We start from the raw sequence: 26657 nt of genomic DNA on the forward strand, positions 1-26657 counted from the left end.
TTGGTTGAGGGATAAATATTGGCCAGGACACCAGAGAGAACTCCCCTGCTCTTCTTCAAATAGTGCCGTGGGATCTATTGCTGCTACTGAGAGGCCAGACTGGGTCTCAGTTTAACGTCTCACCTGAAAGACGGCACCTTCAACAATACAGCACTCCCTCAGTACTGGACTGAAGTGTCAGCCTGGATTACATGCTCAAGTCTTTGGAGTGGGACTTCAATCCACGATCTTTTTAACTCAGAGACGAGACTGCTACCAACTGAGCCACAGCTGACACCCAACATCAGCAGTATGCTGGGATTGCTGCTTTCCTGCAGGGCCGTGACTGGTGGGGTTTTACTTCTGAAAAGTTTCCAAACCAGTGGGCACTCACTGTGATATCACAACACTCATGGCTTGCTGATTCTTTTATAGAGGTAACGAATATAGAGGTAGAGCTGAGAATCTGTTGTCTGAACAAAGGCTATGGCATGTGCAAAGGAGGGCAGGAGCTGTTTCTCTTCTGTAACGAGGTGCAGAAAGGTATTTGCATTAATCTGTATCTCTGTGTTTCAATTAGGATGGCAGTGTTGTGGTGCGGAACCTTGACAGGAGTTATGGTCAGCTTTTCCGGTCTGGGAATTTTGCAGATTTAAAGTGCTTGTCAGTTTCAGGCTGTAGCTTAGGATCAGGCAGCATTGTTATCACTGACTTATTTTCTGTTTGCATCTGTAGCAGTATAACATCTGCACATGCTGATGCACTGTTTTTAATATATTATAAATAGATATTACTTCAAATAAATATCAGGGAGGTGAGGTGAGAGTGACAGCCCTTGACATCAAGGCAGCATTTGACCAAGTGTGGCACCAAGGAGCCCTGGTAAAATTGAAGTCAATGGGAATCAGGGGGAAAACTCTCCAGTGGCTGGAGTCAGACCTAGCACAAAGGAAGATGGTAGTGGTTGTTGGTGGCCAATCATCTCAGCCCCAGGACATTGCTCCAGGAGTTCCTCAAGGCAGTGTCCTAGGCCCAACCATCTTCAGTGGCTTCATCGATGACCTTCCCTCCATCATAAGGTCAGAAAAATGGGGATGTTCGCTGATGATTGCACAGTGTTCAGTTCCATTCGCAACCCCTCAGATAACGAAGCAGTCCGAGCCCGCATGCAGCAAGACCTGGACAACATCCAGGCTTGGGCTCATAAGTGGCAAGTAACATTCGCGCCAGACAATGACCATCTCCAACAAGAAAGAGTGTAACCACCTCCCCTTGACATTCAACGGCATTACCATCGCCGAATCCCCCACCATCAACATCCTGGGGGTCACCATTGACCAGAAACTTAACTGGACCAGCCACATAAATACTGTGGCTACAAGAGCAGGTCGACTCAACTGGTTATGAATTCAGCAAACAAACAGAAGAGGTGCAAAACAATGAGGCAGTAGAGGCGTTGACTTCACAGATGACGGTAAGTGCAACATATTGACAGTGGTTGATGAACTATCAATGTCCCCTTCCGACGACAAGCTGGCCACAATGCATACTTGGTACTGAATTCTGTTCTGAGCCTGATGACTATTGAGCCTTAACAACATCAGTATGTTAACCTGTTCATCAGTACAGAATTGGATCTAACTCCAAACAAACTGTACTCTGGGTGGGGGACTTCAATGTCCATCACCAAGAGTGGCTCGGTAGCACCACTACTGACCGAGCTGGCCGAGTCCTGAAGGACATAGCTGCCAGACTGGGCCTGCGACAGGTGGTGAGCGAACCAACACGAGGGAAAAACTTATTTGACCTCGTCCTCACCAATCTACCTGTCGCAAATGCATCTGTCCATGACAGTATTGGTAGGAGTGACCACCGCACAATCCTCGTGGAGACAAAGTCCCGTCTTCGCACTGAGGACACCATCCAACGTGTTGTGTGGCACTACCACCGTGCTAAATGGGATAGATTCAGAACAGATCTAGCAGCTCAAAACTGGGCATCCGAGAGGCGCTGTGGGCCATCAGCAGCAGCAGAATTGTATTCCAGCACAATCTGTAACCTCACTCTACCATTACCAACAAGCCAGGGGATCAACCCTGGTTCAATGAGGAGTGTAGAAGAGCATGCCAGGAGCAGCACAGGCGTACCTAAAAATGAGGTGCCAACCTGGTGAAGCTACAACTCAGGACTACATGCATGCTAAACAGCGGAAGCAACATGCTACAGACAGAGCTAAGCGATTCCACAACCAACGGATCAGATCAAAGCTCTGCAGTCCTGCCACATCCAGTCGTGAATGGTGGTGGACAATTAAACAACTAACGGGAGGAGGAGGCTCTGCAAACGTCCCCATCCTCAATGATGGCGGAGTTCAGCACGTGAGTGCAAAAGACAAGGCTGAAGCGTTTGCAACCATCTTCAGCCAGAAGTGCCGAGTGGATGATCCAACTCGGCCTCCTCCCGAAATCCCCACCATCAGAGAAGTCAGTCTTCAGCCAATTCGATTCACTCCACGTGATATCAAGAAACGGCTGAGTGCACTGGATACAGCAAAGGCTATGGGCCCCGACAACATCCCGGCTGTAGTGCTGAAGACTTGTGCTCCAGAACTAGCTGCCCCTCTAGCCAAGCTGTTCCCATACAGCTACAACACTGGCATCTACCCGACAATGTGGAAAATTGCCCAGGTATGTCCTGTCCACAAAAAGCAGGACAAATCCAATCCGGCCAATTACCGCCCCATCAGTCTACTCTCAATCATCAGCAAAGTGATGGAAGGTGTCATCGACAGTGCTATCAAGCGGCACTTACTCACCAATAACCTGCTCACTGATGCTCAGTTTGGGTTCCGCCAGGACCATTCGGCTCCAGACCTCATTACAGCCTTGGTCCAAACATGGACAAAAGAGCTGAATTCCAGAGGTGAGGTGAGAGTGACTGCCCTTGATATCAAGGCAGCATTTGACCGAGTGTGGCACCAAGGAGCCCTAGTAAAATTGAAGTCAATGGGAATCAGGGGGAAAACTCTCCAGTGGCTGGAGTCATACCTAGCACAAAGGAAGATGGTAGTGGTTGTTGGAGGCCAATCGTCTCAGCCCCAGGACATTGCTGCAGGAGTTCCTCAGGGCAGTGTCCTAGGCCCAACCATCTTCAGCTGCTTCATCAATGACCTTCCCTCCATCATAAGGTCAGAAATGGGGATGTTCGCTGATGATTGCACAGTGTTCAGTTCCATTCGCAACCCCTCAAATAATGAAGCAGTCCGAGCCCGCATGCAGCAAGACCTGGACAACATCCAGGCTTGGGCTGATAAGTGGCAAGTAACATTCGCGCCAGACAAGTGCCATGCAATGACCATCTCCAACAAGAGAGAGTCTAACCACCTACCCTTGACATTCAATAGCATTACCATCGCCGAATCCCCCACCATCAACATCCTGGGGGTCACCATTAACCAGAAACTTAACTGGACCAGCCATATAAATACTGTGGCTACAAGAGCAGGTCAGAGGCTGGGTATTCCGCGGCGAGTGACTCACCTCCTGACTCCCCAAAGCCTTTCCACCATCTACAAGGCACAAGTTAGGAGTGTGATGGAATACTCCCCACTTGCTTGGATGAGTGCAGCTCCAATAACACTCAAGAAGCTCGACATCAACCAAGATAAAGCAGCCCACTTGATTGGCACCCCATCCACCACCCTAAACATTCACTCCCTTCACCACTGGCGCACAGTGGCTGCAGTGTGTACCATCCACAGGATGCACTGCAGCAACTCGCCAAGGCTTCTTCGACAGCACCTCCCAAACCCACGACCTCTACCACCTAGGACAAGAGCAGCAGGCACATAGGAACAACACCACCTGCACGTTCCCCTCCAAGTCACACACCATCACGACTTGGAAACATGTCGTCGCTCCTTCATCGTCGCTGGGTCAAAATCCTGGAACTCCCTTCCTAACAGCACTGTGGGAGAACCGTCACCACACGGACTGCAGTGGTTCAAGAAGGCGGCTCACCACCACCTTCTCAAGGGCAATTAGGGATGGGCAATAAATGCTGGCCTCACCAGCGATGCCCACATCCCATGAACGAATTAAAAAAAAACCCGTGCTGCAGACGCGAGTAATGAGTTTTTATTTATGGTGTATCCAATAACCCTCCCCCCCCACTGACAGTCGAGCCTCCCCATCCCAGCGGATTCATAACTAAAGTAGAACACAGCTAAATGGGTGACGACTCGGCAATCAGAACTCCCTAGACATTCCTAGTACATCTGCGACATCATGACTTGTACATGAAAGGTTAGAGGGAAGGTGTCCATGAAAGGTAGACATATATTTGTATTTATCCTGCATTTTCATCACTCAACACCCTTTGGGTATTTGCTGTGTCGCACCTGAGGTCAGTGGTCTGCTCATGTGGTGAATTGTGAAAGAGAGCAGGCAGCATCCTGTTTTTCGATGGAAAGTTCTGGACGGGTTAAGGACTCCATTTTGTCGTCCTTAAGAGTCGTGCCTGTGAATTACTCTTGATCATTAAATCCTAAGCCCAGCCAACTTGGGCACGAGGATCTGGCTTTCGAAACACAACTCAACACACAAACTTTGTGATTTTTTTTGATTGTCTTGGAAAGCAGAGACCCTGTAATAATTGGATCCAGAATGAAACTAGCTCATCTTGTCCACATGTGATGGTGTGAATTATAACAAACAGGAAGATGCTTTTAGTGGAACTCTTCACATAGCACAGACCGAGGCGAGAGATTCTCATTGGCACAGAGAGGAGAACAAAATGGTGTCTCCCTGGTCTGAAGACCAGCTCGGAGGAGGTTTATAAACTTGGTCTGCTTAAGGTTTGGTCATCGTGCACAGCTTCATGCTACCACTTCGGGGAATGGGAATCCCACTATGTACATCCATGGACATTTCCCATCAGACATCAATTTATCTTTATATTGCAAAGCCATGTAAGTATAGATGTACCAAGTAGAAAAGCCATAGCAAGCTTTTCTTTATATAAAATATATGTGCATACATATTTAAAACTAATTCTGCAGTAGTTGCAAAAGGTACAAGGTCAAGCCTGGAGTAGAGCGGACATTACTTCACTAACAGTTTGTGGGAAGAGATAAGAAATATTGCGGGTGTAGAGCCAGATAGTTAGGAGACTGTAAGGGAGTAACCGGTATGAATAGAACTAGTTGTGCATGTACTGGAAACAGATAAGAAAGGAAGGCCATAACTGATATCCACAGTTTCTCATTAGTGAATACAATGAACAATAAACAGGAGGCATTACACAGGCGTATTGGAAGGGATTACCTAATAAACGCCACTTTACACAGTGACATAGTGAACTAGCATACACGCATATCTAACCAGAGGTAGGTAGGACATGCTGACATATTAGCATCACATTAGGGAACATGATTAGCCCTATACAGGTATGACACACTTAGAGACTTCGGCCTATTCTTGCTGAGGCTAGCGTGAGCAGTAAAGACGACATTTTACGTTATTCCTGATGAGGTCTTTGTCTGTGAGTTACTATCGGTAGCAATCTGATGGGCACTGCATGTAAGGAGTTGTGTTATATCATTGATTTTATAAATAAAGAGTATTAACTAGGCATCTTGGTGTTTCATCCTAAAACTTTTATTAGGTGTACAGAATATATGACAGTATCCTATAAAAACCCAACGAGTACTCAAGGTGTGGTCTGACCAGAGCTTTAGGGTTTCAGCATGTCTTCCTCAGCTATATAGTTCAGCTTTGTTGATTGCTGCTCCTTAGCGATTGGACATGTTGATTCCCTAGTCTACTAAAATCCGTAAAGCTTTGTCAACTTTACCCTTAGCGATTGCAGCACCTTTCACGTAATAGTTATTCCACCCATCCGTATTTAATTTCATCTGCGATTATTCCCCCACTTATATATTTTGTCTAATTAATTTTGTAATTCCTCGCCTTCTCCTCAGATTCAATTGCCCCATCTAATTTGATACTTTCTCCATCACAAGTCAGATTCTCTCCTTATCTGATATGAGCACATGCACACTTTCCATAAAAGACTACTGGATAATGATCGAGACAAAGAACCCTGACTGATTTATCTCCTCTCTCACTCGCAGCCACCAAGACCAACTGCTGCTCCAGCGGAGATCATGTAACTCAGTACGGATTGGAAAACGAACTTGGGACCTTCTGGTCCGCGTGGCTTAGTGTCCACTCACTATATTTACCAGGCTACGGTAGAAGCCTTGTCATATTTTATATGGAAGTGTCGCACTGATAGACCTTCAATTGTGCTTTAGCAATCTCTCAGTTTCTGGAGGTGATATTGTGTAATGGTACTCTCCCATTATTCAACTGGGATAAATATCAAAACTCTATAGGGGTACAGTGGTGTAGCAGTTAGGTTATTGGACTAGTAATCAAGAGGCCTGGACTATTAATCCAGAGTATGTGAGTTCAAATCCCACCATGGCAATTTGAATTCAGAAATAGAATTGGAAATAAAATAAAAAGCTGGTACCAGTAAAAGTGACCATGAACCAGTTGGTTTGTTGTAAAAAACCCAACTGGTTCACTGATGTCCTTTAGGGAAGGAAACCTGGCGTCCTTACCCAGTCTGGTCTACATCTGACTCCAGTCCCACACCAACGTGGTTGACTCTTAACTGTCCTCTGAAGTGGTGTAGCAAGCCACTCAGTTGTATCAAATCACCAAAGGAGGCCCACCACCAACTTCTCAGGGGCTGCTAGGCATGGGCAATAAATGCTGGCCTTGCAAGTGACACTCACATCTCGAGAGTGAATTTAAAAAAAGGCTTTATATTTCCAATTCACAGGAAAAGAAGACAGGCAGAAACCTTATACCATAATCAGGAAACAAAACTGGCAGTGTATCACTGCTGAAAATAAATGGTTAACCAGCAACTGACCACTGCTATGATGAGATTTCACAAACATATAAAGACATTTCCCTCCCTCAGTGCCACAATCAGAGGCATCTACCTGTAGTCCAGCAGCCGCTCCATTAGGCGAGTTACTGACAATACGAAGGAAACACCAGTCTCTCTCCATGTCTCTTGTTCAATCTTCTCCAATAAACTGTGAGCACAAGAAAACAGAAAGCAGTGAGTGTCCCCCGCTGGCAGCAAACCTCACCAAACACAGCCTTCTATTATTTCAGTAACACATTCTGTAAATGTCTTAGGTGTTTTAGTCTTACCTAGGGTAAGGCCCAAAGAGCTGGGTGCTATTTCCAGGCAGCAGAAATTAAGCAAAGACAAGGAGGTTATCACATAGTAGTGTATAAAGTCAATACTGCGGGTTTAGACTCATACAGTAGTGAGCCAAGAGATACCTACAACACTTAAAGGACAACTTCCTCAACATAAATTACTGGATTGCACAAAACATCTACCGTACCAACATTACCGGGAAAGGTGACCATACTTCTGTTCCCAGAAAAGTTATCATACAACCATTACCGGAAAGGTCACTGTAGCAGAAAGGTCACTTTACTGGGGAAGGTCACTATACGGCCGTTAGTGGAAAGGTCAGAGGCAAGCGTACTAACAACTGAGCCAAAGTGATACCTTCTAAGTTCTGGATGTTCTCTTCTGGTAAAATTCAATATGAACAGAGTCGTCCTTTTTAAGACAGTCAAATAAAAAAAATACACATCAACTGCCTTGATGGCTCAGGTAAAATGCGCTACATGATGTGGTACTGAGTCATACAGACCAGAAAGTTCAAGATGATCCACAGTCTATGCTGAGTTAGCTGATCTCAACTAGGGCAGCATTTGGAGGCTGCCAACAGCCTGAGTGTTCCATGGTGAGGTTTCTGCTCATGAGCAATAACCCCTGCTGGAAGTGCACATGTGGGCACTGGGTGAGGACAGGATCTGGTTTGGCTGTGATGTTTCCCCATCATGGTCGTTACCTAGTGCCTCGATTCACACGTAAAGACTGGGCACTTGGGCAATATACTGAAGGATGGCAGATGCTCATTGAGCCATATCACATGAATAGTCAGCACCTTCGTGACAGGAGCAGGGAAAGAAAAAACATTTTACTTGTGATTATGCATGTAGACTGGGTCTGGAATCAATAATTAAATTACAATACTCTGTCTTTGTATATAGTTTTGTATCTGCCTACACAAGTACACATCAACACGCTTGAGGTGCTGCCTGAGTCCATCACTACAAATAACTTTTCCCCTCCTCTCCTGCTGGTGTTGACCTTGCAGAGGTGCTAAGCATCCTCCAGTACTTCACCAAGTGAAGTATTCTAACTGCGAGCCTAGACAGTGAGTGTCAGCAAACTATTCCTTCATGGGCATCAAACCAAGCCCAACCTTGTCCATATCCAACATCCACATGCATACACTTTCCAGCCGAGAGACTTGGATTAATTATGTAGATAAGCAGATACAGGAGACTGATTTTAAGCTGGATGTAAATGTATGGTAGTCCACATGGGAATAGGTAATAGTAAACAAGTGCATCAGCACAGGCTAAAAAAGGAAAAGGACTTGGGAGTGATCATCCCCAAAAGCAATAGTTCAGTGTGAAGCAGTTATCAATAAGGCAATTGGATACTGCGATGCATGTTGGGGGGCATTGTAATACTAGTCAAGGCAAATTACACTGACATTATACGGATCAATGATGAGGCCAATTCTGGTCACCCTAACTCGAAAAGAGTATAGATGTGCATTGGAAAGAGTTCAGGAAACAGTAACCAGGATAATTCTTGGCTTTTGGGTACTAAATTTTGAAGAAAGACTCAAACAGGTAAACTTATTTTCCTTGAAGAAAAGGTAGCTAAGTGACAGATAGAAATGTTTTGAACCCCAAGATATAATTAATAGGGAAAAAAGATAAAAACATTGGGGTATCATTATTATTTCCCTTCTCCTTGAGTACCTCTGATTGTCTCTTTTTCTCTTTCCTCCAATACCCATCTCTCATTCAAGTCTCTGGTACTCAATGATGTCCTCATGCACATATAACAGACCCCACTGTACTCTTTGACACCTCATAGCTTTCTATGTACTCTCCGATTCTCTTTGTAGCCCCCTTCTTCTCTGCCATCTTTCCATTAATCCAGTTAATCAATAGTAATTCCTTCTTCTGAGCCTCCTGAAAGACTTCCATTCACCTATCTGGCTCCTGATATGTGCCCATGAGAACTACTTCCCCAGTAACTAACTGAAGGTCCATGCTAGGGGATGCAGTATCCTTTCACTGTAAGTAACTGGAGGTCCATCCTAGGGGATGCAGTATCCTTTCACTGTAAGTAACTGGAGGTCCATGCTCGGGGATGCAGTATCCTTTCACTGTAAGTAACTGGAGGTCCATGCTCGGGGATGCAGTATCCTTTCACTGTAAGTAACTGGAGGTCCATGCTAGGGGATGCAGTATCCTTTCACTGTAAGTAACTGGAATGCTTGTTCTTTAATTAATTCACTAATTTTTGCAAGGCCTCCATTTCTTTTCCCTTGTCAATCACATTCACACAGCCATTTACTGGATTGATTCTGAAAGATATGTTCCTTCCACAATCAAACACACCAGAACATCTCATCATTAATGTTACTGAGCCTCTCTCAGTGCTGCTTACAGGAGGCTGAAGAGCTCACGGTAATTTTCATCTCCTTTTCCTTCTGAAACCAGACTGTCCAGTTTGTCGATGAGCTCCGCTTCCACCTGAAACAGAGAAACGGCAGCAAGTAAAACACTGGGGAATGTTTTGAGAAGTGTTAACTGATATATGTGGCTGCTTCTCCCCAATACCCTGGGCATCCTGTGGCCCATGAACATGACCTGCAGAACTCCCATCCCTTAAGCTCCCAATCCCTCAGCAGCCTACTGCATGTGAACCTTATAGTGTTTTTATGTTGTTGTTTAAAGGTACTGGAAGAGAGAAAGAGAAAGAGAGAAAGAGCAAGAGAAAACGCAAAAGATGACTTGCATTTATATAGTGCCTTTCATGACCACGGGACATCCTAAAGCGCTTTACAGCCACTGAAGCACTTTTAAAGTGGAGTCACTGTTGTAATGTAGGAAACGTGGCAGCCAATTTGCGCACAGCAAGATCCCACAAACAGCAATGTGATAATGACCAAATAATCTGTTTTAGTGATATTAGCCAGGACACCAGAGAAATCCCCTGCTCTTCTTCAAAATTGTGCCATGGATGTTTTACATTCACCTGAGGGGCCAGACAGGGCCTCTGTTTAATGTCTAATCCGAAAGACGACAGTTCCCACAATGCAGCACTCCCTCAGTACTGCGCTGGAGTGTCAGCCCAGATTTTGTGCTCAAGTCTCTGAAGTGGGATTTGAACCCACTACCTTCTGACTCATAGGCGAGAGTACTACCACTGAGCCACATCTGAGGAATGCTGATGTGGAGACCTGTCGTCTGCATTTTGTTTTGCCTCCGTTGGCAGTTCCTGGGATGTTTGAAACTTCCTGTTCTGAATGCCATTAGAGGTGTGGGGTTTATCTTTTTTATATTGTTGAGTGTTGTGGTATTCCTGCTGCTGAAATTTGCAACTTAAAAATCACTGCTACAGCAGAACTGAGGCCTTCAAAACCCTGGCAGCCTCACCATCATCCAGCCATTACAAAACAAAACTGAGAGCCTCTTATTTGCCGTTAACCCCCAGTCAGTGAACTTTACCAGAGGTGTTCTGCCTTAAGGTCCCTTTAGGAGAGTCCAGCCAGTTTAGCTGGCATCAGAATTAAAGGCTTTCCAACTCCCTAAACTGCCATTACTAATGAAACCTAAGGGTGATTGCTACACACTGAATCTGCAGTATGAACTGAAAAGCTTCTGATGAATGAAACAGTACTTTAGGGCTAAACATCTTGTGCTGGTACACTAAGCAAAGATAATCAGATTGTCAATGAGGTCATTTTGTTTCTGACACATCATCAATAAGACTGGAGATCTTTGACTATTGGTTCAAAGCACGTGAATGACAATGCCACACTCCGTGTCAGATTAATACACCGGTACACATAGTAAATCCGAGCACCATTTCCAGCCCTCTCCACTATATCAGGGCCTCAGCACACATGCTCCTCCATGAACCACTGTGCCTCCATTCACAATCTGTCGGTGGGATTCACTGCTGCCTTTCTCCTTTTCTTGCTCTCCACTTAAAGAATGCTATTCGCAGGTAAGGTTATCTCAGGACCTTTTAAAAGACAATCAGTCCTATGGCTTTTTTTTGTCTTCCTGTGGAGATCTACACAACCTCCACTTGGCAACTGCCCACTGCATTGAAATCAGGAGCTCACTGAGGGTGGAATCACAGGCACAGATCCCTGTCCCATTTCTTAGTGCTGCAGCATTCCTGAGAGTGGCCATTGAACAAGGCTTTAGTAACCGATGTAAAACAAGGTATGTGTAAAAGCAACATGCATAAAAGCTCCAGCAACATCTAGTCACATAAGCGAGTACTGTAATACCATTTCACACACTGTGAATCCCAGTTATAGAGCTGTGATATTCTATCATCCTTGATAGATGTAAGTTTTTAGTCTCAACAGCAGTAAAATACAGATGACAGCAAATGCATGGTTTTCCTATTGTTGGCTGCACTCACTAATAAAAATGATCTGATTTCCAATGTTCTGATGGCAGTGCAGAGGGTCCAATAATCTACTACCAGATCTGGCCCCTCCACTTCTGTTTCACTGAACGAGCTGAGACACAGGGCCAGCTGAGGGTTGAAATAACTGTAAACAGAGCTCTAAAGGGCACAAGTGCCTTCTGTTGTCTATGCTGCTTAAGTTAAAATGGAAAAGTTTGGGCTGTTTTACTGGGAATAAATTCCATTTCTCCTCTTTGGCATTAGGGCCTTCGCTCCCAATCATTGAATGATTCGGCCCATTTTAATGACCAAGAGTGAACTGGAATGAGAAAGGAAAATGTAATGCTTGGACAGAGGTTGCTCCCCTAAAAGACGATAAAAATGAACCCCTTAATGTACAGGTGCTTTAAAACACCCCCTTTGTTAAAACACCCTTTTAAAAAACTTTTTATTGTAAATATTTGTACTCATTAAGGTAAGGGATTATCAATGTTGGAGATTTGAACATTTTGATTTTGAGTATGCCAGCATCAAGCACTCCCAAGGTCAGGTACAACACAAGTTAGATGCTGAGTAAAGCTCCCTCTACAATAGCAATCTTAGGAGAGCAATCTAATGTGACATCTTTTCATCTCCCACACCAGCCATTTTGTGGCCTCTCTGAGTCAGATTGCATGTCGGTTTGTGCTGTGGGCTCAAACCTAACAACTTGGATTTATAAAGCACCTTTCATGTAGAAAAACAGATATATATCATTAGGAATTGGATTGAGACTTTCCAAACTCATTTCACACAGGAGCCTTACAGCCAGCGGAGGAGACTTTCATTTTGTCAGCCTGGGCTAGACCTGAACCCAGGTTCCAGAGGGCAAAGGCCAGTGTCTATCAAACCCCAAAAAATACTGCTACAAGTTTGGCATTCTGACACCACTCTTCAGCTCTCTGCCATGTACTTCCTGCTATTCTGCACTCTGCTATAGAACTTTCATCCTTTAGTTGAGGTCTTTAAAAATCTTTGAAAGGAGGACATCTTCTAAAACTTAGGATTCAAATCCAGGTCCCAGAATTGAATGGACCAGTTAAAGAAGAGCCCATCTCTCCCCACCTCACTCAAACCCAGCTCCTAGAACTGAAAGGATCAGTTAAACAGCCCATCCTCCCTCCCCCCGCTCATACTCATTCAGCCTACCTGCTTGAAGTTGCCGTTCTTTCGCTGCTCCCAGTCCATCATGTCGTGGAAGATTGGGATCATTACATTCCGTACCTCAATCTGTGGCACCAGTGTGACGCCCAGGAAGGGGCCAATCATCCCTGGGATAAAATGAATCTTATTTTCACCTTTAAAAAAAAATCAAATACAAGTCTGTCAGTGGTAGCGCAAGAAAGAGGAAAGAGCCACCTGGTACTTTGAGAAATCACATACACAGCAAATCTATAAGCTTTCGGGGGGTGGGGTGGGGGGTTGGAGGCACAATTTCTTGCTGGGGATATTTAAAATAAATTCAAGTAATTCAAGCTGGTGGACTCTGAAACCTGGGAGATTATTCTGTTCATGCACAGGTGCTTAGATTACCAAGATGGATACTGAATACCTTATACTGGGGTCTGCTGCACTGCTCCACACCTCAACACTTCAGTCTGGATATTGCATCTTGGGCCCTGTACCACTGTCTTGTTTTGATCAGGATTTATCCCAATACTAAAGGCAGCTGTGCCTTGGAAGACTTTCATTTGGGCAAAACCAGCTGATTTGCCAGTCCAAAAAAACCCCGCATACGGTCTCCAAGGCCCACCCGAACTGCACCCTTTCAACACCACACGGCAGGTTGAGGGGTATATGGAGCCCCTCCTGAGCTATGTCACACACCTGACCATTTCAATCTGCACATCCCATATATTGCTCACTAAAGACATTTTATGCAGCAACTTAGTATCTGTTTCCAAACAGATTCAAATTAATTCAACATTTTAAGATGTAGTTTTGACAAAACAGATAAAAGATAAACATCAAAAACACTTGATTCTTTCATCATTTATTGAAATGAAAATACAACAAAAGAATCGATCAGGAGCAGTTATGTTGGAGGGCAAGTTAATGGGGAGTTGAAGACTTTTATTCAAAACATTCTCCAATCCTATATTTTTTTTTAAGAAAGGTTTGTAAAAATGTTTGCTTTTTATAAAATTGTCAATTGTTTAGTGCCTCACAGGTCGTGTCTTTTTCTCCATGTTAGTCTGCTCAGTGATGTCACCAATGGGAACTTCCAGGAAGGCTCCAGTGAAAGCAACTTTAAATAACATAGGAAGCCCTTAGACCTTCCGCTTTAGATGACTTTTATATGAAAACGAGAAACGTAAACTGTTGGAATTAGAGATATGAGCAGCCTGTGAATATGTTGCATTTTTGGCATCATAGACACATGGTTTTGAGCAGAGGAGAGACATGACGGAACAGAATGGTTCCCAAAGCTAGGACTGTAAAGCTAGGGGAGGAGTGGTTTTAATGGTAAGGGGGAGATAGAACAGCTGCTGAGAGGCTAGATATTAACTCCAGAAGGGGCAATGGCAGAAGCAATCAGAGTAGAAATTAGTAATGATTAGGCCAACAAAACAGTGATGCCATTGATCATTAGCTTAAGCTGCTCAGGTAGGTGGAGACCTGTTCAGAGAAGTGAGCGAGGCTGCAGGAAATTGTAATGTGATAATTACGTGAGATCTTAATATCTTGGAAGCAAAGTGGACAGCCACAGATCACCAGAGGGAGGGATGAGTGTACAAATAATGCATAGAGGTAACTTGTCCCATTAGCATTTAGCAGTCCACTAGAATTGACCTCCCGGGTTTCAGTAATCACTGTAGAGAGAAGCTGTGTGTTGGGAACTGGTGGCACTAGTATGGCATTCGAGCATTATAACCACAGCTTTTAGTTCAATATATTAAAAGGCCGAGGCCAAAAATAACAATACAAGAGGTGGACAACTTGAGGGATATTGAGGCCAATCATAGAGACTCTACTGCTGCTCTGAATGAGATCAATTAACTCAGCAGAGACTGGAGATTGTGCCTGAGATCTATACTACTGAGTACCACACCAGTTGGTGCATTTTACCCACTGAGTCATCTGGAGGGGGGGTCTAATAAGAAGTTCCTTTTAAATGCTTTGTTTTTTCCTCCAACTTTACCTGGTTGATAGAAAGGGTGTATTTTACATTAAAACCCTCGTTTGTTTTCTCGCTACAAGAAATCCTCTTGCTGGTTGTAAAATGTATGTATTTTGATACAGCACATAGGCATCTATTAAATTTAGAATGATTGATTGGTGGGAATTCTAGGTCAATACTAGCCATATCCAAACCATGGACCAATAAGGAACCCTATAAACACTCAGAGTCCATCTTCAGTCTTCACTATCTGCTGTTTTGTTTAACACATGCAGGTCATTTTATACTAAAAGTAGCCACCGTCACCTCTGAGACCCAATCACTACGTCCTGATTACCTCAACTTCTCTTTTGCTCCTCTCAACCCTGTTGATTCCTGCACTATGGGCCTTAACCCTTCCCCCAGGTTTCTTAATAATGAATGACAGTGTGCAGCCCATGCCTATAACGCCTGACTTAGCATTTCCCTCATCTACTTTCCATCAGATTTTCCAACTGACTGAATGATGACAACGTACCCAGATTCTGCCACATGCTGAAGAGTTCATAGGCCATCATCACTCTCATGTCACCATACCTGCCAGGAACAGAATATGGACAAATACAGGTCAGGAGAAAGGCAGACAGTGTACAGCAAATGTGCAAACACAAATATGAGCGATTCAATCACTTAGTGACCAGTCCCATTATTTAGCAAAAAAAGAGAGCTAGTAATTTGCTCACATCTGTTACTGTACACCTCATACCCAGTTTATATTACACAGAATCCCTTCCAGCAGATGTTGCAACTCCCACCTCAGGCTGTCAACCCTTCCCGACAGCTGAGGGAGGTCCACAGAGGCTGGCAATGTGAAACCCACACTATTGTCCTGTATGGGTTAGAAGGGGGCAAAGCTGACAGTACTCACCTGTCCAGAATCTTCTTCCTTTTGGCAGGGGTGCCATGCTCTAGCTGAAGGCTCGGCTGATTTATAAACAGGACAGCCAGGCTGAAGTATGAGTTCCACACCTGCAGAAACAGGTCACAGTGAGAACTGTTCGATAAGAGCTTTAAGTCAAAGTCTGAGCACTCTACTAATTCAATAGCAAGAAGACAGACATCTCCACCACAAATCCACCTCTCCGACTGTTGTGTCAAACTCTGACAGGCTCCCCCTCTTATAAACACAACTGCGCATCTCAGTGTATATGACGTTATTTGGATTCAGAGCAATTGCAGAGTTAGTGTTGATTTGGCAAGTTATGTTAGAAGATATAGGATCCTAGGAATAGGAGTAGGTCATTTAGCCCCTCGAGCCTGTTCCGCTATTCAATGAGGTCATGGCCGATCTGTGACCTAACTCCATATACCCGCCTTAGCCCGATATCCCTTATTACCTTTGGTTAACAAAAATCTATCAATCTCAGATTTAAAATTAACAATTAAGCTAGCATCAACTGCCATTTGCAGAAGAGAGTTCCAAACTTCTACCACCTTTTGCGTGTAGAAGTGTTTCCTAACTAAAATAATTAAAGGTTATCTTACAGCTAACTTTATTAGATTAAGGCTGTTAATTGCAGGGCTGTAGACCCTGTGGAAATATTAGGTGTAAAATTTATGAACCAAACACAAATCCATTTAAACATATGGAGCTGGGTTTACTTTCAAAAATGAGATACGTCAAAATAGATTAGGTTTTTAAACCAAGATCAACTGAGTCTCACTCCAACTGTTAAGATAATACCACAGGCACAAAAAGGCAAGGAGTGATACCTGTGGATAGACAGTGCAATAATATGCCCAATCAGAAGGTAATGGAAAGAATATTGGTGAGAAATCGGTCAGTGGTACGGGAGGAGAGGGGGGCTGGCTGTTATTTAATGTACCGAAAATGTAAAAAATACAATTGAAGAGTTTATGTGCAATATTTGGATGGACTATCTGCATAAACATAATAGAAAGAATAAACTTGCATTTATATGTAATTATCACTTCCTCAGGATATCCAAAGAGCTTTGCAACCAATGGATTACTTTTGAAGTTACTGTTGTTATATAGGCAACTACACACTTCAAAGGCTCACAATCAGCAAATGAGGTGAATGATGTTGGCTGAGGGAGGAATGTTGGTCAGGACACCAGAAGAACTCCCCTGCTCTTCTCTGAATATTGTCATCAGATCTTTTACACACCCCAGAGCAGCTGGACGAAGTTTAATGTCTCATCTGAAAAATGGCACGTTTGACATTGCAGCGCACTCTCAGTACTGCACAGAAGTATCAGCCGAGGTTATGTGCTTAGGTTCTGGAGTTGCACTTGAACCCACAATCTTCTGGCTTAGAGAAAGAGTGCTACTACTGAGCTGAACTGACACAATTTGCATAACTCACAAGCTCAAAGTTCAATAAAATATCTCATCACAATGAAAAAGTGTAAAGTATCTTTCTAAATAAATTAAACCTAAGTCTGAAAGAAGAGATCCTTTCCCAAGCAGAAGATTTTTTAAGTGATATTTTTCTCCTCTGTAAGCCTGATGGTGATGAGCCATTGACTGAGGGGACCTTACAGGAATATCCAACGTAGCATAGATAAGGTTAATCTGGAGCAATACTTCAAGATCTGGCAGGATACTAGACCAAAGGGGTACAGGCTAAAACTGGAGAAAGCACAATTTAAGACAGATGCTTGGAAGAAATTCTTCATACAAGGACTGAACAACATTTGGGATGTTCATTCAGTCGGGAGTGGTGAAGGCGAACATTTCAGACTCATTCAAGATCCAGATAGATGACATGATGGGCCTCCCTCATCTATATTTTGATCTTGTGACATGTGCCAGGATCGTGCCACTGCCCAGTGGATTTCCTACCACCCCCCACCCAGTCCCACACCAATCTTTCCGGGAGGTATAGCTCTATTGCACTACATTTCCATTCTGAGGTCTAGGGTTTAAACCCAGTGCTGACAGACTATTATATCATGGGGGCAGCATAATCCTGACGATGGCCACAAGAGCATACTCTGCATAGTGAGTAGGAGCCTTCCTTAGCCCCTGGCTATCCCAGCTGATCTATAATGCCAGCTCCCAATCTAGTATGCATGAAGTCAGGCCTGTACTTGTGGGAACTGCATAAAGCAATGTACTGGATCTGCCTCTGCATGGATACAGAGATCACTACTGCTTATATCTAGAGAAAGTTCCAGAAGAAAATATGCCCACGGATACTGTTACTGTGCAGAATAGTTAGCCGAGTTCACATGTAATATGGTGACCATTTCAGACATGATTCTTATCTTTTTTTTAAAAAATAAGCAACAAACCCACCTTGAAATCGAAATCTGCTTCTGTGAAGTTCTTGTGTAATGCAGGAGACAGGTATTGGACTGTGGTAACAATGATACTGCAAAATAAATGACCAATGGTAAATCTACGGCCAATCAGATCACACAGAATCAGCGTAATTAGACCACAGATGACATGACCATTTGGCCTGTTGTACCTGTGTTGATGCTAGCGCCTCAACTTGAGCTATCTAATATAATCCCATTTCCTAGCATCCGTTTATATTCTTCTTTTTCAAATATGTATCCCAATTTCTTTTTAGTGATGTTATAATCTCTGCTTCAATACCCACTAGTGGTAAAGCATTCTATGTTCTAATAATCCTCTGTTAAAAAAAACTGCTTTTAACTTCTTCCTTCGATCTTGATAATCCTAACATCACATAACAGTGCTGGTAAAAACATGTTGGAATTGCACAGCAGGTGGATCAGTATCTAATAGAGAAAGGTAGTTGTGATGAAGGGTCCCACCTGAAGTATTAACCTGCCTTTTGTCTTCAGACACTGTCAAACCTGAGCTACATTTCCAGCATTCGTGGCTTTTCGACTTATCTCCACACATCAAAAGACTCGCATTTCTATAGCGCCTTTCACAAACTCAGGACGCCCTAAAGTGCTTTACAGGCAATGAAACTTTTTTTTTTTGAAGAGTAGTCACTGTTGCAATGTAGGGAAACGATAATCTTTTTTTCGGTGGTGGTTGAGGGATAAATATTGTCCAGCACACCGGGGAGAACTCCCTTGCTCTTTTTCAAATAGTGCCATGGGATCTTTTACTTCCATCTGACAGGGCAGATGGGGCCTCGGTTTAACGTCTCATCCGAAAGTCGGCATCTATGACAGTACAGCGCTCCCTCAGTACTGTGCTGGAGCATCAGCTAGATTCTTTTAAGGCAACTTTTGGAAACAATCGTCAGGGGAGTGTCAACAAATTCTTTATTATAACGAATTTTTTTAAAAGAACAGTTTTGTTCTTGGCTCTCCGTGATTTGCTGAAGACCCATTTTGCATACGAGGAAAATTTTCACAATTGCACAGCCACCAGGGTCAAGAGACAATAAACAGAGAAGCTGCCAGTTTGCTAGCAATCATTTCCACCCGAGCAGGCTGGCGGTACCTCGGTTTAACTTCTTATTGGAAGGACATCACCTCCGACAACGCAGCACTTCCTCAGTACTGCACTGCTGTGTCAGCCTAGATTGTGTGTTCAGTATTGATATACCACTAAATTTCTTGGTCTACACTGTTCTATCAGTTATAGGGAGAAAATACTCACATTCCAGAGCAATTCTGCTTATCTCTATAGGGCCCAGATCTTCATTAGTTGGCGAGACACCTGACTCTGGAAAACACTCTCTTGAATGAGCTAGCAGCAGTATCTAGCTGTAGCAATTGCTGACCAGGGCCAGGCTATAGCAGGGAGGGAAGGTGTTACGGGGGGTCCTATTTTGGAAGATGTTATCTGTGATAAGACCCAGAACAGGCCTTATTCTCGAATTTCCTCCCATTTCATTTAGTTTATTCTGTGATGGATTTGTGACCCAGAAAGATGATTTGTAAATGTACTTATTGATGCTTGTCCTCCTGATCGGTTTGTCAATCCCAAGGCTAGGAAACTGAGGCATGATTCTGAGTGCCTTCCAGCATCCACAGTACTGCTTGCTGTGATTAAGTACAGCCTCCCTGTCACCGAGAGATGCTTAGTCACATACCTATTAAATCAGCTTTTAATATATTTTAGAAACACGATTGACTCCAGCTTTATAGGAAATCTACAAGATGGACGCTTTCTTCATAGTTTGTATTGTGTTAAAGACTCATCGCCCAGCTGCCCTGATGGCTCAGTTGGCTAAGATGGTGAGTAGTGGAGCCATGTAAACCAGAAGGCCCCAGGTCCAATTTACAATCTGCGTTGAGTTAGTTGGTCTCAGCCATAGGGGCAGTAGAGGTGTCACAATTGACCTCAGCACCCCGAGTTAGAAAAGGGAAAATCAGCTAGGGTTTCCCTCCTGACTGCTAGGCAGTTACCCTTGCTTCTGTGCGTGTGTGTGTACGTACACGGGGTCAAGACATGATTGGGCTCTGGTGCCCTCTTGGTTGAATAGCATTGCCCATGGAGTCCAGCAAGAGTTAACATCTTCAGGAGAGGAGGGGGAAGAGAAAACCAATTGAGAGAATAAAAAGAGGAATACAAATTCAGTTTCCATTTTTTTTTAGCACTAATGAGGTATATTTGTGCCCAGATACATTCTGGATCACTCTGGAACATGAGAGTGTTCCTGAAATGGTGCAGGTAACTTACTTGCTGGTTAGTAGTCTCATCACCATCCAGTCACGTGGGTAGACACTCAGCTTCATTAAATTACGGAACACGCAGAATATTTTTAACAAGAAATCCTAAGAGAAAAAAGAAGACATGAGTGACTTGGTGAGTTAACTCTCAAGTATCACTGTCAGCCCTTTGCTAAGAAATTAGTTCTCTTTGTTTTGTAGGAGCCTTGACACGATCAATGCGATGAGGAATCCAGCCATAAGAAATTCAGTGGACAACAAAGCAGATAGCCCTAAATTAACTCAGCAATGCTAGCTGCAAGACATCAAACGAGGGGCTTGGTTAGCCTGTTGGGAGGTCAGTGATCCTGTGAACTATTTTACGGCAGTGATTAAACAGGCAGAGAGTCAGACAGCAATAGGTACACCCAACCTTGCAGAATCCCAATAATACAGTAAATGCCTGATAGGACCTGGGATATGCAGACACAGACTTGCACAGAAGGGATCACTCTCAACTTGCAATGAGGCCAACTAATCAGTGTAACCAACTGACTGGCACAGGCAATCCCTTACTTTGAGCTTTGCTGTTTGAAGTGAAAGTAGTGCTCCATTAAGTTTAAAACCAATAGAAAAGTAAAATCACCAACATTAAAAGAATCAGATTTTTGGCAGGCCATCACGGAGGAAAATCTGAGCAGAGCTTCGAGAGGAGAGGCCGAAAGTAAATCAATCAGCTGATTATGGTTCAACAGCTCAACAGTACGGTCATCGAGTCATTCTCAAGATCCATGGAGTCAGCATTATCCATTTATCTGCTGACAGTTACAACAGAGGCTTTCTCCTTCAACACTGGGAAAAGTAGTCACCACAAATGAACGACACTGATCCTGGCAGGATGGTAATATTCCTGTGTTGCAGAGCTTGCCTGATATAAGTGACTAATCGCTACAAATGGTGATCAGTAGATCCATAATCCATTGTACTGTAAACTATTCAATAGCATCTAGACTGTACAGACATTGTAAAACTACACAGGGATACTATCAACTTGCCAGGAGGCTAGTGTTACTTTGAACAGCCCTACAGTACCCGGGCAAAATAGGCATTGAGTCAGACACAGGGGGCATCTCCAACTATGAAATCAATGGTGCTGTATTCGTACCATTACTACTTGGAGAACAGAGGCACTCCCAGCCGAAGATAAAGTAGCATCGATCAACATGAGGTACAGTTTAAACATTTTATAATTAATCAAGTTACTGTGACTATTCGTAAGCTGTAAGTACTACACGAAAGATACATGAGTAAGCTATCAAAGCCTTTTTATTATAGGATGCCTCCTATATTTAGGCATCTTTCAGCCCTGCCTCATAGCAGTTAATACCAGTCATCATCTCAAATGTCCAGGAGTGCACATTGGGACAGTTTTATAGAGTGGAGGCGCGCGGGGTGGGGGGGGGGGGGGAGGGGGGAAGAAATCCTACTGAGATGTTTGACTTTTCTTGCGGGAGGGCATATGTCCCCATGAAGGATGTCAGTGCTGAAGAATGGAAGACTTTACCACTTTTGTTATCACTATCAAGCACTCCCAAGATCAGTTATAGCCCAGCTAGATGCAAGGTAAGGTTCCCTTTTCTGTTTCCCAACAACCTGTCCCTAATCCCAACCTTAGAACAGCCCCCATCCCTGCTGTGCTGGTGTGACACCTTCATTCCACAAAAGCCAATCTTATGGCCTTACTGAATGCGATTGCCAATTTAGTGCTAAATTATGGGCATTTCTTTTTTGCTGTGGACCTATGCCCTCAATGTTGGATGCACTCCTTATTGGAAATGACCTGTTATCCGGGTAATCAACAAGAATATAGACCCATGAAAATGTGGATGTATGAGTCTGACATCTGGTTATGATTGCCTGTTCCCATAAGGTAAATGTAAGCAGCTAGTTCCCTGTGCTTGCACTCAATAGCAGGGCCTCCACATTATACAGAGAATGGAAACAGTATAAAAGGAGAGAGCAGCACATAAAGATCACTTTCCCTAGAAAGGAACAATTTTCTGGGTAAGTGTAAAATCATCTCATCATTTTATGCTGGATTCAAAGTCAGCTTCAAGGGACTAGAGAACATGGTGAGAAGGCCCGGCCTTTTCTAATACTTATACTTTTACTTATGTTAGTCACAGAAGCACAAAAGTCAGGTTTTTTTTTTACCTTGAGCTCCTCCTTGCTCTGGAAATTATCCAGTAATTGTTGGTAGTGGTTATCTGCCATTTGCCGAAGCAGGGACAGTAAGCAAGTGACATACTCCCCCTAGAGAATCAGAGCAAAGTAGAACCATCAGCAATTCAGGTCATCATGCGGCATATGGCACAACCAATCAAAAGGGTTGAAATGACTGTATCAGGACGATGGGGTGATACACATAAACGGATATGGATTTGTATTATACCCACACATCATAACTGTGTAATACAACTGCACTGCCATGCAGTGTAGGCTATTTAACAGGTCAGAAGGGCCCCGGGTCAACTGGCATATCAGGCCGTGGAGTGTTAGTGTTCCCTACTCCACAACTCTCCAATCCAAGCCTGGGTGGTCTGGTGGGAGTGCAAGTAGAAAGGAGCCCTTTCTTGTCAGAAGCAAAGAAAAAAACAGGAGACTGGATGTTGCAGGAAAAGTTAACAAGTTCCAAGACAGCAAGTAGTCTGTAAAAGGGGAATAAACCTCCTTTCATCTATTCCACTTAATTTGTTTTATGTTTATTTATGTATATTATTCTTAAGTCCCCCCACTTGTCCAGTATAGCACAAAGCTATATGGAACAGATGGGTCCAAAATTCAATTCAAGGTCCGTGCGGATTGTTGCCATGGCAACAGTTGGAGTGCTGTAATTGGTTTCAGAAGCCCTGGGCTAAGGAAGGGAGAAATAAGGGGGTGGTTGGTTTCTATGGAAGGATGAGCTAAAATGGGTTGAGTGGCTTCCCCCATCAATACTTATCTTTGTGACCGATATGAAATCAGCCAACCCTCAACCATTGCTTTCCCTACCTTATATAAAACGGTCAGCTGTCATTTAACACGTTGGGTACGGGGAATAACTGGAAACCAATTATTAAATTAATTGCAAAATTTTATCCAACTACAGTGATTTAATCAATTGTGAGAAAGACTGCTACAGAAATGAGCATTGAATGTTTACAGTTTTCAGGATGAATCATCACTTAAAGAGGCACTGTCATCCATTCACCCAATGAGGGCTCACTAATTGTATGAGAACACTACTGCATCACTATTTAATGCAATGGCCAGATCTTTAATATATTTGGGGTAGAAATATTCCACTTCAAACCTCTTAAAGAACATCAGGTGAAAGCAGAAAACGATTCCCCATTATCAACCAACTCGGTCACATGATAGAAAACATGGCCGCTTCATGGCAAAGGTGCTGTCAAGAATTGCCTTAACTGACTGGAGTTCTGTCAGATGACAATGTTCCTTTAAGGATTAGAAAGCAGTAAATCTAAACCTACCTAAACATGGATGGGAATGCATCTGGAGTACAGGCATGAGATTTTGAATTCACACACGATGTTGCACCATGAAGCAGGTAGAAAGACTTATGGGAGTGAGGGGGGGAATCCATGCAAAGGTGAGGGTTGTTAAAAAGGATTGTTAGTTACTAACAGTTATCTCTGCCGTGCACTGTGGGCAGCGCTGTCCTCTTACCGCCTCCGCCATCTGGGACTTATTCATGATAGCAAGCAGGGTCTGTAGTAGGACATCAAGAAGGCTCTCGACCATCATCTCCACTTCTTCTGACACTGAGCACTCCTGGACCACAGCACAATATCACAGTTATTGCATCAGAAACATGTGTATAAGGATCAGAAAATAATGATTTATAGCAAGTTGCCTAGTACTGTAATACTTAATGTTCTGTAAACACCAAGCTTTACCACAGTGAGAAAATCTTTGGTTTTATACAGTTTAAATAGCTAAGGTTTTAAATGGAGGCTGCTCCTTTGCTAAGTACAAAATGGTGGACTAGGGACACTCCATCTGTGAGACCCAGGCAGTGCTGTTGGTCACAAACTAGGAAATAAAAGGTTCCATTTGACTGGGACCAGCATTATTATAATATTAATCTATGCAGCTTGGGCAGATTCATATGTATTTTCAATTGCTGTCCTATGTTAAAATAATTTAGTTGAAATACAGGAAAGGAAATACAACTGTTACATGGTTATCTCATTGTCCATCAAGATATGAAAACTGTTTAACATTTAGTTTGGTTGATTTCTTCATGGAAATGGGTTTACCTCAAAGTAGGTCAGATGGATAAACATTTCAGGTCTGGCTGCTAGTCTTTCAGTCCTGGCATTGAGCTCTGTGGGCATTTAAAGCTCATTTATTCTATGTGCACCAACTTATCCCAGAGGATACACTTTGATACTGCATATTGTTTACCAAGGAATATGAGAAGGCTTATCTGATCCATCCAAAGAAACTGCAAAAAAAACTAAAAGCAGCATTCTGAAAAGGATAGATTAACCCCTTATGGACTATTGTCAGTTTGCACTGTCTAGTATTTTTGCTTACATTTTCTTTTGCTTCTATGACTCATATTTAATTGTAAATAAGTTTGATCAGTAGTTTAGCCAGTATATAACAATCCAGTATTATGGTACTTTGCATTTGTAAACTGACAGGAGATGCTGTGGGCATCCTATGTATTTTTAAAATTAGTTCCTGGAATGTGGGTGACTCTGACAAGGTTGCATTTATTATCAGTCTGGTGGTGGGCTTTCCCCTTGAACTGCTGCAGTCCTGGTGGCATTAGGTAGAGAATTCCTAGATTTTAGCACTGTAATGAAGTAACAGAGGTATATGTCTAAGTCAGGATGGCATGTCACTTGTCCTCCTTGGTGGTAGAGGCTCTCAAAGTAAGTTGCTGCAGTGCAATGTGTAGACAATATACATTGCAGCTACAGTGTGGAAGTGTTGGTAGGGGTAGATATTAGCCCAGAATTTGCTGTAGCCGGTCAACGAACGGCGTCCGCCGTGAGTTAGACTTGCCCTTGCCCGTTTAATCTCCATGATATTTTGCACCACAAGTTGCTGAAAGTGCGAGCTGATAACGTTGCGGTGCCCTCTACAGAGCATCTGGGATCAGAGTGAACAGGGCAAGCAACTGTGTATCTCCTTAACCAATCAGATTGAAGGATTGAGAAATAAACAGCGCAAGGACTGAGAAGGAAGTGTAAATTAGAGTGGATGAATTCAAAGTCAAATCAGGTACAGAAAGAGAAATAAAGAGAGGGAAAGAAAGATTGGATTCAGAGAAAAAAGATACAAAGTAAAAAAAATAATAATTTTAAATTTAAAAAAAATCTCCAACAACAATTAAAACCTGAAGGAATGAGACTCCACACTTGTATTAGTTAATTTTCAGTGCCACAGAAATTGACTGGCAGTAATTAACACTTATCGCATCGTTAAAAAGGTACTTAGACTTAACTTTCTGTGGCGAGTTTAGTTCGTATCTACCACGCCGTTCAATGCATCTGAATGGTGAGTCAGACAGCGAGATGCCGTTTTTGTGAAGCTAATGGCCGAGCGGCGCATCTCAGACAGCATCTCTTGGATTTCCGCATTTACTCTCGCCTGAAGTTGCTGTGCGAATTGCGCATAAATAACGATGAGCGCCATTAGCCTCACCGTTATTTTGACAGCAAATTCTGGGCCATTGAGTTCTGTTGCAGGGGGCATCAATCAAGCAGGCTGCTTTGTCCTGGATGGTGTTGAGCTTCATGAGTGTTGTTGAAGCTGCATCCATTCAGGCAAGTGATAAGTATTCCATCACACTCCTGACTTGAGCCTTGTAGATGGTGGAAAGACATTGAGGTATCAGAAGGTAAGCCAATTATTGCAAAGTACCCAGCCTCTGTCCTGCTCACGGCGACAGTATTGATATGGCTGATCCAGTTACGTTTCTGGTCAATGGCGACCCCCAGCATGTTAACGGTTGGCCTTTGGGAAAATGGTCAAGGGGAGGTGGTTGCGTTTTTCTTGTTGGGAATGGTCATTGCCTGGCATTTATGTGATGCCAATGTTACTTGGCACTAGTCAGCCCAAGCTTGATGTTGTCTAGGTTCTTGTGTAGGCTGGCATGGGCTACTCAATTATTGGAGTTGTGAATAAAGCTTAACACTGTGGAACGGTCAGCAAATAGCCCTACTCCTGACCTTATGATGCAGGGGAGGTCATTGATTAAGCAGCTAAAGATAGTTGGTTCAAGGACA

General features: G+C 43.4%; 1 protein-coding gene across 1 annotated transcript in view; it reads right to left on the minus strand.

The window, feature by feature from the left end:
* The window catches only part of dock3 (dedicator of cytokinesis 3), a 1008697-nt gene that overhangs the window by 182730 nt on the left and 799310 nt on the right, over window positions 1–26657 (minus strand). The window contains exons 26-35 of the mRNA XM_067999007.1: window positions 24040–24186; window positions 22567–22665; window positions 20384–20478; window positions 18065–18140; window positions 15669–15769; window positions 15279–15337; window positions 12790–12938; window positions 9619–9704; window positions 7215–7241; window positions 6998–7093 (exon numbers count right to left, since the gene is read on the minus strand). Coding sequence (XP_067855108.1) covers window positions 6998–7093; window positions 7215–7241; window positions 9619–9704; window positions 12790–12938; window positions 15279–15337; window positions 15669–15769; window positions 18065–18140; window positions 20384–20478; window positions 22567–22665; window positions 24040–24186 — 935 coding nt within the window. The remainder of the gene's footprint in view (window positions 1–6997; window positions 7094–7214; window positions 7242–9618; window positions 9705–12789; window positions 12939–15278; window positions 15338–15668; window positions 15770–18064; window positions 18141–20383; window positions 20479–22566; window positions 22666–24039; window positions 24187–26657) is intronic.

Source organism: Heptranchias perlo, chromosome 17 (assembly GCF_035084215.1).
Source record: "Heptranchias perlo isolate sHepPer1 chromosome 17, sHepPer1.hap1, whole genome shotgun sequence".
In the NCBI taxonomy this organism is placed as follows: domain Eukaryota; kingdom Metazoa; phylum Chordata; class Chondrichthyes; order Hexanchiformes; family Hexanchidae; genus Heptranchias; species Heptranchias perlo.